Source organism: Ovis canadensis, chromosome 2, assembly GCF_042477335.2.
Source record: "Ovis canadensis isolate MfBH-ARS-UI-01 breed Bighorn chromosome 2, ARS-UI_OviCan_v2, whole genome shotgun sequence".
NCBI lineage: Eukaryota > Metazoa > Chordata > Mammalia > Artiodactyla > Bovidae > Ovis > Ovis canadensis.
This window is the reverse complement of record NC_091246.1, coordinates 155,627,985-155,643,364: the sequence shown is the minus strand read 5'-3', so window position 1 is coordinate 155,643,364 and position 15,380 is coordinate 155,627,985. Positions and strand designations below refer to the sequence as shown.

General features: G+C 36.6%; 1 protein-coding gene across 40 annotated transcripts in view; it reads right to left on the bottom strand.

Annotated features, from left to right (window-relative positions):
• The window catches only part of BAZ2B (bromodomain adjacent to zinc finger domain 2B), a 421,280-nt gene that overhangs the window by 141,094 nt on the left and 264,806 nt on the right, over nt 1-15,380 (bottom strand). For all 40 annotated transcript variants that reach the window (XM_069577387.1, XM_069577390.1, XM_069577393.1 and 37 more), the window contains one exon: nt 9,614-9,760. In XM_069577387.1, the coding sequence (XP_069433488.1) occupies nt 9,614-9,758 (145 nt within the window). In that variant the 5' untranslated portion in view covers nt 9,759-9,760. The remainder of the gene's footprint in view (nt 1-9,613; nt 9,761-15,380) is intronic.

Genomic DNA, 15,380 nt, shown 5'->3' with positions numbered 1-15,380 from the left:
CAAAGAATAGCAAGAAGAGATAAGAAAGCCTCCTTCAGCGATTAATGCAAAGAAATAGAGGAAAACAACAGAATGGGAAAGACTAGAGATCTCTTCAAGAAAATTAGGGATACCAAGGGAATATTTCATGCAAAGATGCGGTCGATAAAGGACAGAAATGGTATGGACCTAACAGAAGCAGAAGATATTAAGAAGAGGTGGCAAGAATACACAGAAGAACTGTACAAAAAGGATCTTCACGACCCAGATAATCACGATGGTGTGATCACTCATCTAGAGCCAGACATCTTGGAATGTGAAGTCAAGTGGGCCTTAGAAAGCATCACTATGAACAAAGCTAGTGGAGGTGATGGAATTCCAGTAGTGCTATTGCAAATCCTGAAAGATGATGCTGTGAAGTGCTGCACTCAATATGCCAGCAAATTTGGAAAACTCAGCAGTGGCCACAAGACTGGAAAAGGTCAGTTTTCATTCCAATTTCAAAGAAAGGCAATTTCAAAGAATGCTCAAACTACCACACAATTGCACTCATCTCACACGCTAGTAAAGTAATGCTCAAAATTCTCCAAGCTAGGTTTCAGCAACATGTGAACCGTGAACTTCCTGATGTTCAAGCTGGTTTTAGAAAAGGCAGAGGAACCAGAGATCAAATTGCCAACATCTGCTGGATCATGGAAAAAGCAAGAGAGTTCCAGAAAAACATCTATTTCTGCTTTATTGACTATGCCAAAGCCTTTCACTGGGTGGATCACAATAAACTGTGGAAAACTCTGAAAGAGATGGAAATACCAGACCACTTGACCTGCCTCTTGAGAAATCTGTATGCAGGTCAGGAAGCAACAATTAGAACTGGACATGGAACAACAGACTGCTTCCAAATAGGAAAAGGAGTACGTCAAGGCTGTATATTGTCACCCTGGTTATTTAACTTCTATGCAGAGTACATCATAAGAAATGCTGGACTGGAAGAAACACAAGCTGGAATCAAGATTGCCGGGAGAAATATCAATAACCTCAGATATGCAGATGACACCACCCTTATGGCAGAAAGTGAAGAAGAACTCAAAAGCCTCTTGATGAACGTGAAAGAGGAGGGTGAAAAAGTTGGCTTAAAGCTCAACATTCAGAAAACGAAGATCATGGCATCCAGTCCTACCAATCCATGGGAAACAGATGGAGAAACATTGGAAACAGTGTCAGACTTTATTTTTGGGGGCTCCAAAATCACTGCAGATGGTGACTGCAGCCATGAAATTAAAAGACGCTTACCCCTTGGAAGAAAAGTTATCACCAACCTAGACAGTATATTCAAAAGCAGAGACATTACTTTGCCGACTAAGGTCCGTCTGGTCAAGGCTATGGTTTTTCCCGTGGTCATGTATGGATGTGAGAGTTGGGCGTGAAGAAGGCTGAGAGCCGAAGAATTGATGCTTTTCAACTGTGGTGTTGGAGAAGACTCTGGAGAGTCCCTTGGACTGCAAGGAGATCCAACCAGTCCATTCTGAAGGAGATCAGCCCTGGGATTTCTTTGGAAGGAATGATGCTAAAGCTGAAACTCCAGTACTTTGGCCACCTCACGCGAAGAGTTGACTCATTGGAAAAGACTCTGATGCTGGGAGGGATTGGGGGCAGGAGGAGAAGGGGACGACAGAGGATGGATGGCATCACGGACTCGATGGACGTGGGTCAGAGTGAACTCCAGGAGTTGGTGATGGACAGGGTGGCCTGGCGTGCTGGGATTCATGGGGTGCAAAGAGTCAGACACGACTGAGCGACTGAACTGAACTGAACTGGGAGATGCTTTACATAAAGAAGACCGGTTGAAAGTTTACTAGGATTTAATTTCTCTTTTTTTCTCTTGGCTCTATTTACTCAGATAGGCCCTTCCTTTTAGGTTTATGGGACAAAAAGGTTATACTTCCTCACAAGTACCAATAAAAATCCTACAGTGGAATCTCTTTGCTTTTGACTAAGCTCACGTGCCTTCCTTAACCAATTACTTAACCATCATTATATGGGAAATATGATGTTTGGATTAGTTAGATTGTGTCACATATGCCATCCCAGGAGTCTAAGGTAAAACAGTTTTTTAAAAAGAAAGTGACTCATTTTGGGGGTGATAACTTCAGGTAATGAGGGAGTAATAATGAAGCGGTCACAGAAATCATCCACAGAAAATTATTACAAAAATTCGATTGAAAACAACAAAAATAAGATACTGAAAAGCAGAGAAAAGCTAGGAGAAATTTTAGTCTGGAAAAAATGGTAAAAAGAAGGAGTAAGAAGTATGACTTTGTTGCTTTCTGGTCCCATAATGCTGTCCTAACTACACAGCTTTAACTACAGAAAACAGTGGAAGATGAAACAACAGGCTTATCAACTAAAGGTGCCAGAGGTCAGACTCCAGGCTAAGAAAACATCAGGAAATCAGGAAATTTAAAGGGGAAATCTTGGCAATGTTCAAACCATAGAAAGAATGATACTCAAATTCAGAGCTTAAACTTTCCAAATGTCTAACTACAAGTACTGTGTACCGGGCACCACAAAATAGCAAGCAGAGAACGTAGAGAAAGACAGAGCTCCATACAGCAGATATGCTCAGTTTGATGTATCTCTTAATTGAGTGCATACCTTCACCATGATCAGCTTAGACAGCAGAAAGCCTGAGGTGTCAGAGAGCAGAGTCCAAAGCTGGCAGAGCAGCTGGAAATCACGGGCTAATCTTACAAGCAAGGAAACCACAAAGAGAAAGAGATGTATCTCTGCCAAGTACATGGCTGACCCAACAATTCTCACAGGCACAGAGGAGACCCACCAGGGCCAGTCTGAAAAAGTGGCAGTGGGAAGCCAAAACATAGCACAGATTATCATTAGTACGTTTTTTAACCATAATAAAACTAAAATGGACATCACTTTAAAATTATAAATGTCAAATTACTAACTTTTAAACAACAGTGAAAGAAGAAGTCACAAAGGAAAATAGAAAATAATTTCACTAGAATGATAATGAAATGAAAATATATCAAAATTTGAGGGATGCAGCTATAGTTGGAAAGGGAAAGTTTTAGCATTAAGCACATATATGAGAAAATGAGAAAAGTCTAACACAAATAATCTAAGTTTTCCCTTTAAGAAATTAGAAGAAAAAAGGAGGAAATCACACACATTTGAAAAACAAGGAAATAATAAAGGTAAAAAAATCAATGAAACATAAAAAATAATATTGAAAAAAAATCAATGAAACCAAAATTTAGTGTCAAAAAGGTTGATAAAGTTGATAAAGCTCTAAAGGAAAAAAGGCACAAATCATTAGTATCAATAATAAAAGAGAAGATATCACTACAAATCCTATAGAGTCAAGGATAAGGTACTATTTGGAACAACTCTGCACTTATAATACAACTTAGATGATATGGGCAAAATGTGAAAGACATCAACTACCAAAGGTCATCCACAAAGAAAATGATAAATCTGAATAGTTTTATACTTCTATTTTTAAAGGTGAACTCCTAGGAATTCTCTGGTGGTCCAGGAGGCAGGGCTCTATGCTCTCACTGCTGAGGGTCAGGGTTCAACTCTTGGTTGAACCAAAAAAAAAAAAAAATCCCACAAGTTGTACAGTTTGGCCAAAAAAAAAGTTGAACTCCTGATTTAATATCTTCTGATAACAACACTAGGCTTTCCAGGTGGCTCAGTGGTAAAGAATACACCTGTCAATGCAGGAGATGCAGGAGACAGGTTCAATCCTCAGGTTGGGAAGATCCCTAGAAGAGAACATTGCAACCCATTCTAATATTCTTGCCTGGAAAAATCACATGGACAGAGCAGTCTGGCGGGCTACAGTCCATGGAGTTGCAAAGAGTCCTACATGACTGACCAACCAAGCACACACACACTCAACATTAAACCAAACAAAAAATATCAATCTTCCAAGCCTAGATGACTTCAGAGTGGATTCTACCAAACTTTTAGAGAAGAAACGCTATCAATTTGATATCAATTCTTCCCTAAAAAAGGTTTTCAAGAAGCAAAGACTGGTCAATTGTGTCAATTCTTCCCAAGGGTTTAGTGAGATGAGGACAGAAAAATGGCATTGCCGTGGATTGACATACACATAAAGATGAGAAAAAGGGGAAAGCACATACAGCTATATATTTTGAGAAGTTTGGTTATAAATGCAGGCAGAAAACAGTCACAGCCAGAAGAGTGTTTGGGTGAAAGAAGGAAGAGGTTTTGGTATGTATTACTTTTTAAGATGGGAGATACTAAGTGCAGACTTTTATACTAATGGATATGATAATAAATAGAGATAAATTAATGACACTGTATAGGAGGATTCGGAGAAGGCAATGGCAACCCACCCCAGTACTATTGCCTGGGAAATCCCATGGACAGAGGAGCCTGGTAGGCTGCAGTCCATGGGGTTGCTAGGAGTCGGACACGACTGAGCAACTTCACTTTTACTTTTCACTTTCATGCACTGGAGAAGGCAATGGCACCCCACTCCAGTACTCTTGCCTGGTAAATCCCATGGATGGAGGAGCCTGGTAGGCTGCAGTCCATGGGGTCGCTAGGAGTCAGACACGACTCAGCAACTTCACTTTCACTTTGCACTTTCATGCACTGGAGAAGGCAATGGCAACCCACTCCAGTGTTCTTGCCTGGAGAATCCCAGGGACAGCGGAGCCTGGTGGGCTGCCGTCCCTGGGGTTGCACAGAGTTGGACACGACTGAAGTGACTTAGCAGCAGCAGCATAGGAGGACTGGCATCCTTGACAAGTCTTTCTGCAATTTTTATAAAGGAATTGATAAGTATTTATTATTGTGATAGTTAAGAGCCAACATACAGATACCAAGTGGGGAAGGGGGGGTGGGATGAATTGGGAGATTGAGATTGACATATATACACAACTATGTATAAAACAGATAACTAATGAGAACACACTGTATGGCACAGACTTGCACCCTTCTCGCAGTTTTCCAAGTCACGCCAGGGCTTCTCTCTCCCCTGCTCAAACACTACTTTGCCCAAATCCAGTCATTATATCCCATGACAATCTGCTTACAGTTTATCTCTGGAATCTTGTTTCTTTCTCCAGCTCCAATAATTCCTAATTTGGGGCTTTATTATTTCTCACTCATATAAATTAAGCACTTTCTAATGATCTTTGCTTCAGACCATCCTGATGCTCTATATGCTGCTAGAGCTATCATTTTCAAAGCATTAATTCTTCTACTTAATCAACTATGAATGAAAATAAAGGTTATAGTTTACTAGGCCCCTCCTCTATGATCTCATCTATCCTTATAAAATGGATAGCATATTTATTTCTTATTTGAGGTAACTGAAGTTTAGGAATGGGTGAGGAATTTATCCAAATTCACATAGCTAATAAGTAGATAAGCCAAGATTCAATTTCAGGGCCTTTCAATTGCTAAGTCTTTGCTTTTAATCAATATATCCTTCTGTCTAAACTCTTAAGCATGGTGTGTGAAGTTCTAAATGATCTGACCTGAATCTACTCCCCAGCTTGACCTCCTGTCCCTCTGTTCCACTTAACCATAGCAGATATTGGCTATCCGTTCTCTCCCTATTCCTTACTAATAACGTCTGTTTTCTTCAGGATGGCAATATGCTCAGCTAAAAACTAATTTTCCTAGTCTTCCTGGAAGCTGAGATTACCATTCACATAATTCTGACAAAAGAGATGTTAAGTGGAAATCTCTAGATGGGTTTCTGGGAAAGCTCTTTAAAAGGAGTTGAAGTAATCAGACATACAACTTTTTCCCTCTTCTACTCCATCCTCTTCCTTCCTGGAAAACAGTACTGTAGGTGGATCAGCCTTCTAACAGCCATGAGACAGATATTGAGCATGAAACTCCCATAGGTCAGAAGATAGGATATATTTAATAAAATTAGGAGCAGATCTGTGATGGTACTGCCCACCTCAGAACTGTTACCTAAAGACTAGTACATTTGTTTGACCTGTGTTCCTACTTATAGTTAATTGTCGTTAACTATGTTAATCATTGTTAACATTACTATTCACTGACACATACCCTACACTGAGGCCTTACTGATCAATTTGGAATCTCCTCAATATACCATGATTTGGCACACTTCTACAGAGGTAGGCCTGCAATTAAGATACATGTATAATTCAGTCACTAACTTTAAAAGTAGGCATACTCCAGCTTTAACGCGCGAAGTTTAAACAGTTTCTCTGTTTTCTATATTCAACATTTTACAAGTCTTTGTTTGAAGGGTTCTAACTCAAAAAATAGATTGAAATCCAGTGATCTATATAGCATAGTTTAATCACTGAAATTTCTCAAAGTTCTATGCTTTTCTTTCATTAGGCCAAATGACCATCAATATCAAACAAATCCACTCTGTAAAGTTTAATTTTGCAACTCTGCTTAAATACTATTCTTTCAGCTTTTGTTCAGAGATAATATGGGAAATAATGTTTGAATACCTATAAAACTGGCATATAGGATACTGTGTATCCCATGGTCTTTTATACAAAGGTTCTGGTGGTATATACCCCAAACCACTCAGGTGAAGTAAAGGTTTGTTTTTCTCTGAGGAACTGATACATTCACCAGCACTAGTATGTGAGCTATGTAGCCCACTATTTTTTTTTAAATTCTTAGCAGCCAGTTTTTTGTCCAATGTCTGTGGCTTCCTTCAGCTAACATTTTTATACTTTTTAAAGTCTATCTTTTGATATTTTAGTTAATTGTTTTGTTTATGGTGCCAGTGTATTTATTGAAAGCTATCCCAAATTATTGTTTAAAAGTAGGCAAGTTATTTTTTTAAATCATACTTTAAAAGGAAAAGAAATATAACTTCTGATATGACCAACAAGACCCCTATATGCAGATAGCCTTAGATTCATCAATCTTTGTTGCAGTGTAATTTTCTATCCAAGTTACTGCAAGAAAATTAAAGGTGTGTTGTGAGAGACAGTCCTTCATGGTCCCTGCATGTTGTTGCTGGGCATGCCAAGAATGCAAGGTCTTGACCACTCTTTAAAACTGGGTACTTTCTCAGGACTGCAGTGAGTAATCTTGATGGATGAGGTGACATCTCCTTCCAGAGTGGGTGTGCTTTTATTTACTACAAAAGCAGCAGGTTGCTAAACAGCATTCCTTAGCTGTGACACAAACCCACTAAATGTGTAAAATTCAACTAAGTCTCTCGGTGTTGCCCTGTGGGACTTGGGATACCTGGGGAATCAATGCCAACATGACTATTTGCTATGTCATAGTCATAAGATCTCTGACCAAGGAGTCTCAAGTCTTCTGCCAGCGTCATAACAGTAACAGGCTAACTTGTAGGTGTGTATAACCCCAGACCCTGACAAGATGTTGATTTAAAAGAAATTAGTTGATTATTCAAACTTTGAAAGCAGGTTTAAATTATTTGTAACTAACAGGAATTCCTATAGATATATCATTAATGAAGATAACAGAGAAAGGCCAATTAAAATAACCATTTAAAACAATAATGTCCTCAAAGGGACCATTAAAGAACTGGTGAGGTACTGATATTTTAAAGATGAAAATTCTGTTTTGTTGTCTCTATACATCAAGAACATAGAGGAAATTAAAATTGTTTAAGATAAATAAGGCAGGCCCATTATCACTTTATAATTTTACTTTTAAAAGGAGAGAATTATCAGACACTGAATAGGCCAAAAATAACAAACAGATAAGAGAAGACAGGAAAATTTGACAAACTGAATTATGTAGGACAACTGAGCATTTTCCATACATTATAAGGCTCTACTTTAAATATAAACCACAACACTGTGAAAGTTAAAAATAGAAAAAAATTTTTTTCTTAGAACGTGAAAAAAACTCCTGTCGTAGGTACTAAAATTATACTCTGTTGATTAATAAGTGATATATCCCAGAATAAATATAGAAATAAATTATAGCTTCATTCAATAAGAGTATCTGCACATAAAAACTCTACAAGATATTCTACTGGAAAAAGATAAAAATTAAGTCCTTTATAGATGAGGAAATTTCTAATGTTATTCAATAACTAAGCATACTCTGTCTGTCTGCAACTTCCAACTACCAGTACCAAAAAATTGCATTCAATGTGTGACTACTCAGAATTGTAAACAATTCAAATGCCACTAATTCAGAAAGCTACATGAGAAATAGCTAATAGCAAAGTGTCCAGAAAACTCAAGGCTCCGTACTCAAGGACTGAAAATTTCAACACTGAAAAAAGGACATTTCCCTAGAGACATTATATATTTTAAATATTAATTCACAAGTAAATACAAAGTAAGACAGCAGATTGGAAGAACACAATGAAAGGAGTTGACAACAAAGGAAAGGAGAAGAGTTATAAAAAAGCATGAAAGAATAATTACGAAAATATAGCTGTGTGTTATCATTTAGACAAGGAAAGTTAAGGTAAAATGCCAATTGTGGTATCACTATTTTTGAACACAGCATATCAAAGGCATTCATTATGTTACATATAGCTATCATTTTATACACAAGGGAAATGGGGAAGTTGCTAAATAAACTAGATTGTACAGGGTGCAGAACAGGAATTTTATTCATTTACGTTTCCAATGTAATGGTATATTCTTTTAGTTACTTTACAATTACTAAGATGTTAGACAATTGTTCTGATAAAATGACAAAACAAAATCCTTGTCATACCACAGACTGGAAAAAATCAGATAATTCAACAAATATATATTTGACAATTTGCAAAGGTATTTTGTCAGCAAACATTCCATATTGATGTATTTTATTCACCCAAAATTATAAACTAATTTTGAAAAAGTGAAACGTTATTTAGTTCTAATGCTTATACACATGAAATAAGATAATTATATATATAAGATTAAAAATCTTCCTAAGGATAAAGGAAAGAGTTGATCAACTTTAGGTTAAAAAAGAAAAAAGAGAATGTATTCTACTAAATATCCAAATGTGTTTGGGCAAAAAGTGATTTTGAAGGGTAAAAAATACCTTTTACATAGAACTAAAATTGAGGTCATTTTCATTTCTGAAATAAAGTTCCTTTAACAATATAACCTTTGCTCATGTTTAAGAAAAACTTGTCAAATATCTTTAAAATTTTTTCAAAATATTTAAAATTTAAAAAATAGTTTTCATCAAATAAATGATACGTTTTAGTATGTATCTTATGAATGAGGGTAACTGAGATTTGGTGAAGGTCATTTAAAATACTGGAAGCAAATTTAGGGCAAAGAGGTCCATGGCACTGAGGCCTAATCTTACCATCCAGGTTTCTTTTGTATTTCTTTACTCTCTCATGAGCCTATTGTTTTAAAAGATTTTTCATGTATTAATTTATTATTAAAATGGTCCAAGTAAGATATTATAATGAAACTGTTAAAAAGAGCTTCTAAAAATTATGAAAACACGGAATAAGCAGTGCTACTCCAGTGTGCTGATAAAATCCAGAAAAAGCAGAGACTAGAAGTTTAACCTAGCAATTGTTCAACAGGCCTGAGGAGGTAAAGAAAACATTTTATTCAAAGTTCAATAAAACAGTCTGAATGCAAACTAGTAAAAGGATGGCATGCTAGAGTTAATAAAGAGTATTCACCACATGGGTTGATTGTAGAGCTAAGCGAAGCAGCTCCAGTGGAAAGGCCGCCTTTTGAAACTGATGTAGCCACAGAAGGCATAGAGGATGAAGTTGGTGTAGTAGAGGAGGCTGTTGAGGATGGTAACCGTTCTCCAGACTCCATATCTATGGGAAGGAGGCAAACGTTAATTTTTGGAATTAAATAGTAGAATTATGCAAAATAATTAAATATATTTAAAATAAGTCAAACTTTTAGGAATACTTTTTTTAAATATGAAAATAAGTTTAGAAATATATGTTTTCAGAAAGATAAAATATAGAATAAACAAAAACAATGTAAATTAAAATTCCAGTTTATAAGGTAAGCTTAATACTAAGCATAACAAATCTAAAAAACTTGTACTCTTTTATAAAAAAATAAGTCATCTGAATACAGTAACTTCATACAACTATGTATTGCCATAATCTTAGGAAAATAAGCATATTAACTTTTCATTCTTCTTAAATCACCTCATCATTTATTCACTTACAGCATAATACTATTATCTTAATGAATCAAGAAAATATGACCAAATTATAGTGAAATGTAACCCTGTCTTCGAAATCCAAATAGCAACATACTTCTAGGTCTTAAGCATCCATGAATCTGATCGGGTAATTCCCAATACAGTGAGTCCTCCCAAAAACACAAATATATTTTACAGTTTATCCTACAGTCTAGTTTGAACTATGGTCTCAAAATGGCTTTAATATGATCCATTTATAAGGACTTGACTTCTAAGCATTTTTATTAACTTTCTTAGCGATTTTGGGTACTATTTATATAGATCTTATTATAATAGTTTATGTTGATATTAAAATCTAGAATGGAAATGAATGAAGGAGTCAAAAGTTAAGAACTTACAATTATAAAACAAATATGTGATAGGATGTAATGGACTGCATGGTGACTATTCTTAATAATATTTCATTGTACATTTGAAAGTTGCTAAGAAAACAGAGGAGAAACAACCTCAGATATGTAGATGATACCACTCTAATGGCAGAAAGCAAAGAGGAACTAAAGAGCCTCTTGATGAGAGTGAAGGAGGAGAGGGAAAGAGCTGGCTTAAAACTCAGTTTTAAAAAAACTTAGATCATGGCATCTGATCCCATTATTTGATGGCAAACAGAAAGGGAAAAGGTGAAAGCAACGACAGATTTCTTCTTCTTGGGCTCTAAAATCACTGTGGATGGCGTCGGCAGCCATGAAATCAGAAGGCGACTGCTTCACAGCAAGAAAGCTATGACAAACCTAGACAGTGTGTTGAAAAGCAGAAACATCACTCCACCAACAAAGGTCCGTATAGTCAAGTTTATGGTCTTCCCAGTGGTCACGTACGGTTGTGAGAGCTGGACGGTAAAGAGGGCAGAATACCAAAGAATTAATGCTTTTGAACTGTGGTGTTGGGGAAGATATCTGAAAGTCCCCTGGACAGCAAGGAGGTCAAACCAGTCAATCTTAGGAAAATAAACTCTGAATACTCATTGGAAGGACTGATGCTGAAGCTAAAGTTCCAGTATTTTGGTCAACAGATGCAAACAGCTGACTCATTGAAAAGTCCCTGATGCTGGGAAAAATTGACGGTAGAAGAGAAGAGGGCATCAGTGGATGACATGGCTGGATGGCATCATCGATGCAGTGGACATGAACTTGGGCAAACTCCAGGAGATGGTCAGGGACAGGGAGGGGGAGTGCTATAATCCACGGGGTCGCAAAGCATTGGCCACAACTTGGGCGACTGAACAATAGCAAGAAGAAAACAGATCTTAAAAGTCCTCATCACATGGAAAAATATTTATAACTGTGTGACAAGGATATTAACTGAACTTACCATGGTGTGCATTTCACACTAATACAAATGTTGAATCATTATATGTACACCTGAAACTAATATAATGTTATATGTCAGTTATATCTTATAATTTTTTAAAATCTAGAATAGGTTATGATCATTTTAATAGTCTGCATACACTAATACCACAATTAAGCAAGGAAACTGTGAAGTTCACAGTTGCTTAAATGAGTACACATATCTAGGAAGAGACAAAAAGAATACTATTCATATATCAACCATGAGTAAACTTTTATTATTTAAATAATTTAACCATAGAAAGATTTTTGTACGGAATTCTATAGGCGATTCACGTAATTACTACATGTTTTCTAAGAAAAACAATTTGATTTCATTTAACACTATTTCATTTTTTGATTGGGTCGTTTATTTTTCTGGAATTGAGCTGCAGGAGTTCCTTGTATATTTTTGAGATTAGTTGTTTGTCAGTTGCTTCATTTGCTATTATTTTCTCCCATTCAGAAGGCTGTCTTTTCACCTTGCTTATATTTTCATCTGTTGTGCAGAAACTTTTAATTTTAATTAGATCCCATTTGTTTATTTTTGCTTTTATTTCCAGAATTCTGGGAGGTGGATCATAGAGGATCCTGCTGTGATTTATGTCTGAGAGTATTTTGCCTATGTTCTCCTCTAGGAGTTTTATAGTTTCTGGTCTTACATTTAGATCTTTAATCCATTTTGAGTTTATTTTTGTGTGCGGTGTTAGAAAGTGATCTAGTTTCATTCTTTTACAAGTGGCTAAATAGACATTTCTCCAAAGAAGACATACGAATGGCTAACAAACACATGAAAAGATGCTCAACATCACTCATTATTAGAGAAATGCAAATCAAAACCACAATGAGGTACCACTTCACACCAGTCAGAATGGCTGCGATCCAAAAATCTGCAAGCAATAAATGCTGGAGAGGGTGTGGGGAAAAGGGAACCCTCCTACACTGTTGGTGGGAATGCAAACTAGTACAGCCACTATGGAGAACAGTGTGGAGATTCCTTAAAAAATTGCAAATAGAACTACCTTATGACCCAGCAATCCCACTGCTGGGCATACACACCGAGGAAACCAGAATTGAAAGAGACACATGTACCCCAATGTTCATCGCAGCACTGTTTATAATAGCCAGGACATGGAAACAACCTAGATGTCCATCAGCAGATGAATGGATAAGAAAGCTGTGGTACATATACACAATGGAGTATTACTCAGCCGTTAAAAAGAATTCATTTGAATCAGTTCTGATGAGATGGATGAAACTGGAGCCGATTATACAGAGTGAAGTAAGCCAGAAAGAAAAACACCAATACAGTATATTAACACATATATATGGAATTTAGGAAGATGGCAATGACGACCCTGTATGCAAGACAGGAAAAAAGACACAGATGTGTAGAGCGGACTTTTGGACTCAGAGGGAGAGGGAGAGGGTGGGATGATTTGGGAGAATGGCATTCTAACATGTATACTATCATGTAAGAATTGAATCGCCAGTCTATGTCTGACGCAGGATACAGCATGCTTGGGGCTGGTGCATGGGGATGACCCAGATAGATGTTATGGGGAGGGAGGTGGGAGGGGGGTTCATGTTTGGGAACGCATGTAAGAATTAAAGATTTTAAAATTTAAAAAATAAAAAAATTAAAAAAATTAAAAAAAACACTATTTCATTAAAACTATTTAAAACTATTGATATGTTCATATCAACATATGAAAAGATGCTCATCATTGCTAATTATTAGAGAGATGCATATCAAAACTACAATTAAGTACTACCTCACACCAGTCAGAATGACCATCATTTAAAGTCTGCAAATAACAAATGCTGGAGAGTATGTGGATAAAAGGGAACTTTCCAATATTACAGGTGGAAATGTAAATTAGTGCAGCCTCTATGGAAAACAGTACAGAGGTTATTCATACAACTGAAAATGGAGTTGCCATATCATTCCAGCAATCCCACTCCTGGATGTATATCCAGACAAAACTATAATTTGAAAAGATACAAGCACCACTATGTTCTTGTTCATACTAGCACAAAACCAACAGCCAAGACATAGAAACAACCTAAATGTCTATCAACAGGTGATTAAAGTCTTCCACACAATGGAATAAAACCCAGCCATAAAAAGAATGAAATATCCCATTTGCAGAAACATGGATGGACCTAGAGATTATCATACTAAGTGAAGTAAATCAGAGAAAGACAAATATCAGGTGATATCACCAATATGTAGACTCTAAAACATGACATACATGAACATATCTACAAAACACAAACAGACCCACAGACATAAAGAACATTCTTGTGTTTGCCACGGGTTGTGGGTGAGTGGGAAGGGTGAGTTGGGAGTTTGTGACTGGAGATACAACTATTATATAAATGCACATACATATACATAATGCAAACTATTACATATATACATACATATTATACATGTATATATACACATGTAATGGAAAAACAAGGTCCTACTGCAAAGCATAAAGAACTATATTCAATATCCTATAATAAACCACAAAGGAAAAGAACATGAAAAAGTAATACACATGTATAACTAAGTCACTTTGCTGTATAGCAGAAATTAACACGACACTGCAAATCAAGCATACTTAAATTTAGAACGGTAAAATAAAACACTGGCCAATTAAAATAATGCAAGATCAATCTTTAAATTATTGAATCCATATGGTATGTATATGATTTTTTAAAGATAGATACATAGGGTAAAAGAAATCTCAGATTGACACAACAGCATCATTAATAGAGCAATTTCAGTAAGTTTTCCAGTCATACACAATTCAAAAACTTCTCTTCATATTCTGACATTGCTGTCAATCACCTCCATAGAAAATGGTACTGCTATAACTAGCAAGTATCACTATGAACAAGGCTAGTGGATTGAGCACCTAAAAGATGATGCTGTGAAAGTGCTGCACTCAATATGCCAGCAAATTTGGAAAACTCAGCAGTGATCACAGGACTGGATAAGGTCAGTTTTCATTTCAGTCCCAAAGAAAAGCAATGCCAAAGAATGCTCAAACTACTGCACAATTGCACTCATCTCACACACTAGCAAAGTAATGCTCAAAATTCTCCAAGCCAGGTTTCAACAGTACGTGAACTGTGAACTTCCACATGTTCAAGCTAGATTTAGAAAAGGTAGAAGAACCAGAGATCAAATTGCCAACATCTGTTTGATCACTGAAAAAGCAAGAGAGTTCCAGAAAAACATCTACTTCTGCTTCACTAACTATGCAGAAGCCTTTGACTATGTAGATCATAACAAACTGTGGAAAATTCTTAAAGAGATGGGAATACCAGACCACCTGACCTGTCTCTTGAGAAATCTGTATGCAGGTCAGGAAGCAACACTTAGAAATGGACATAAAACAACAGACTAGTTCCAAATCGGGAAAGGAGTATGTCAACGCTGTTTATTGTCACCCTGCTTATTTAACTTCTATGCAAAGTACATCATAAGAAATGCTGGACTGGATGAAGCACAAGCTGGAATCAAGATTGCTGGGAGAAATATCAATAACCTCAGATATGCAGGTGACACCACCCTTACGGCAGAAAGCAAAGAACTTAAGAGCCTTTGATGGAAGTGAAAGAGAAGAGTGAAAAAGTTGGCTTAAAACTCAACATTCAGAAAATGAAGATCATGGCATCTGGTCCCATAACTTCATGGCAAATAGATGGGGAAACAGTGGAAACAGTGTCAGACTTTTATTTTGGGGGGCTCCAAAATCACTGCAGATGGTGACTGCAACCATGAAATTAAAAGACACTTATTCCTTGGAAGAAAAGCTATGACCAACCTAGACAGCTTATTAAAAAGCAGAGACATTACTTTGCCAGCAAAGGTCCATCTAGTCAAAGGTATGGTTT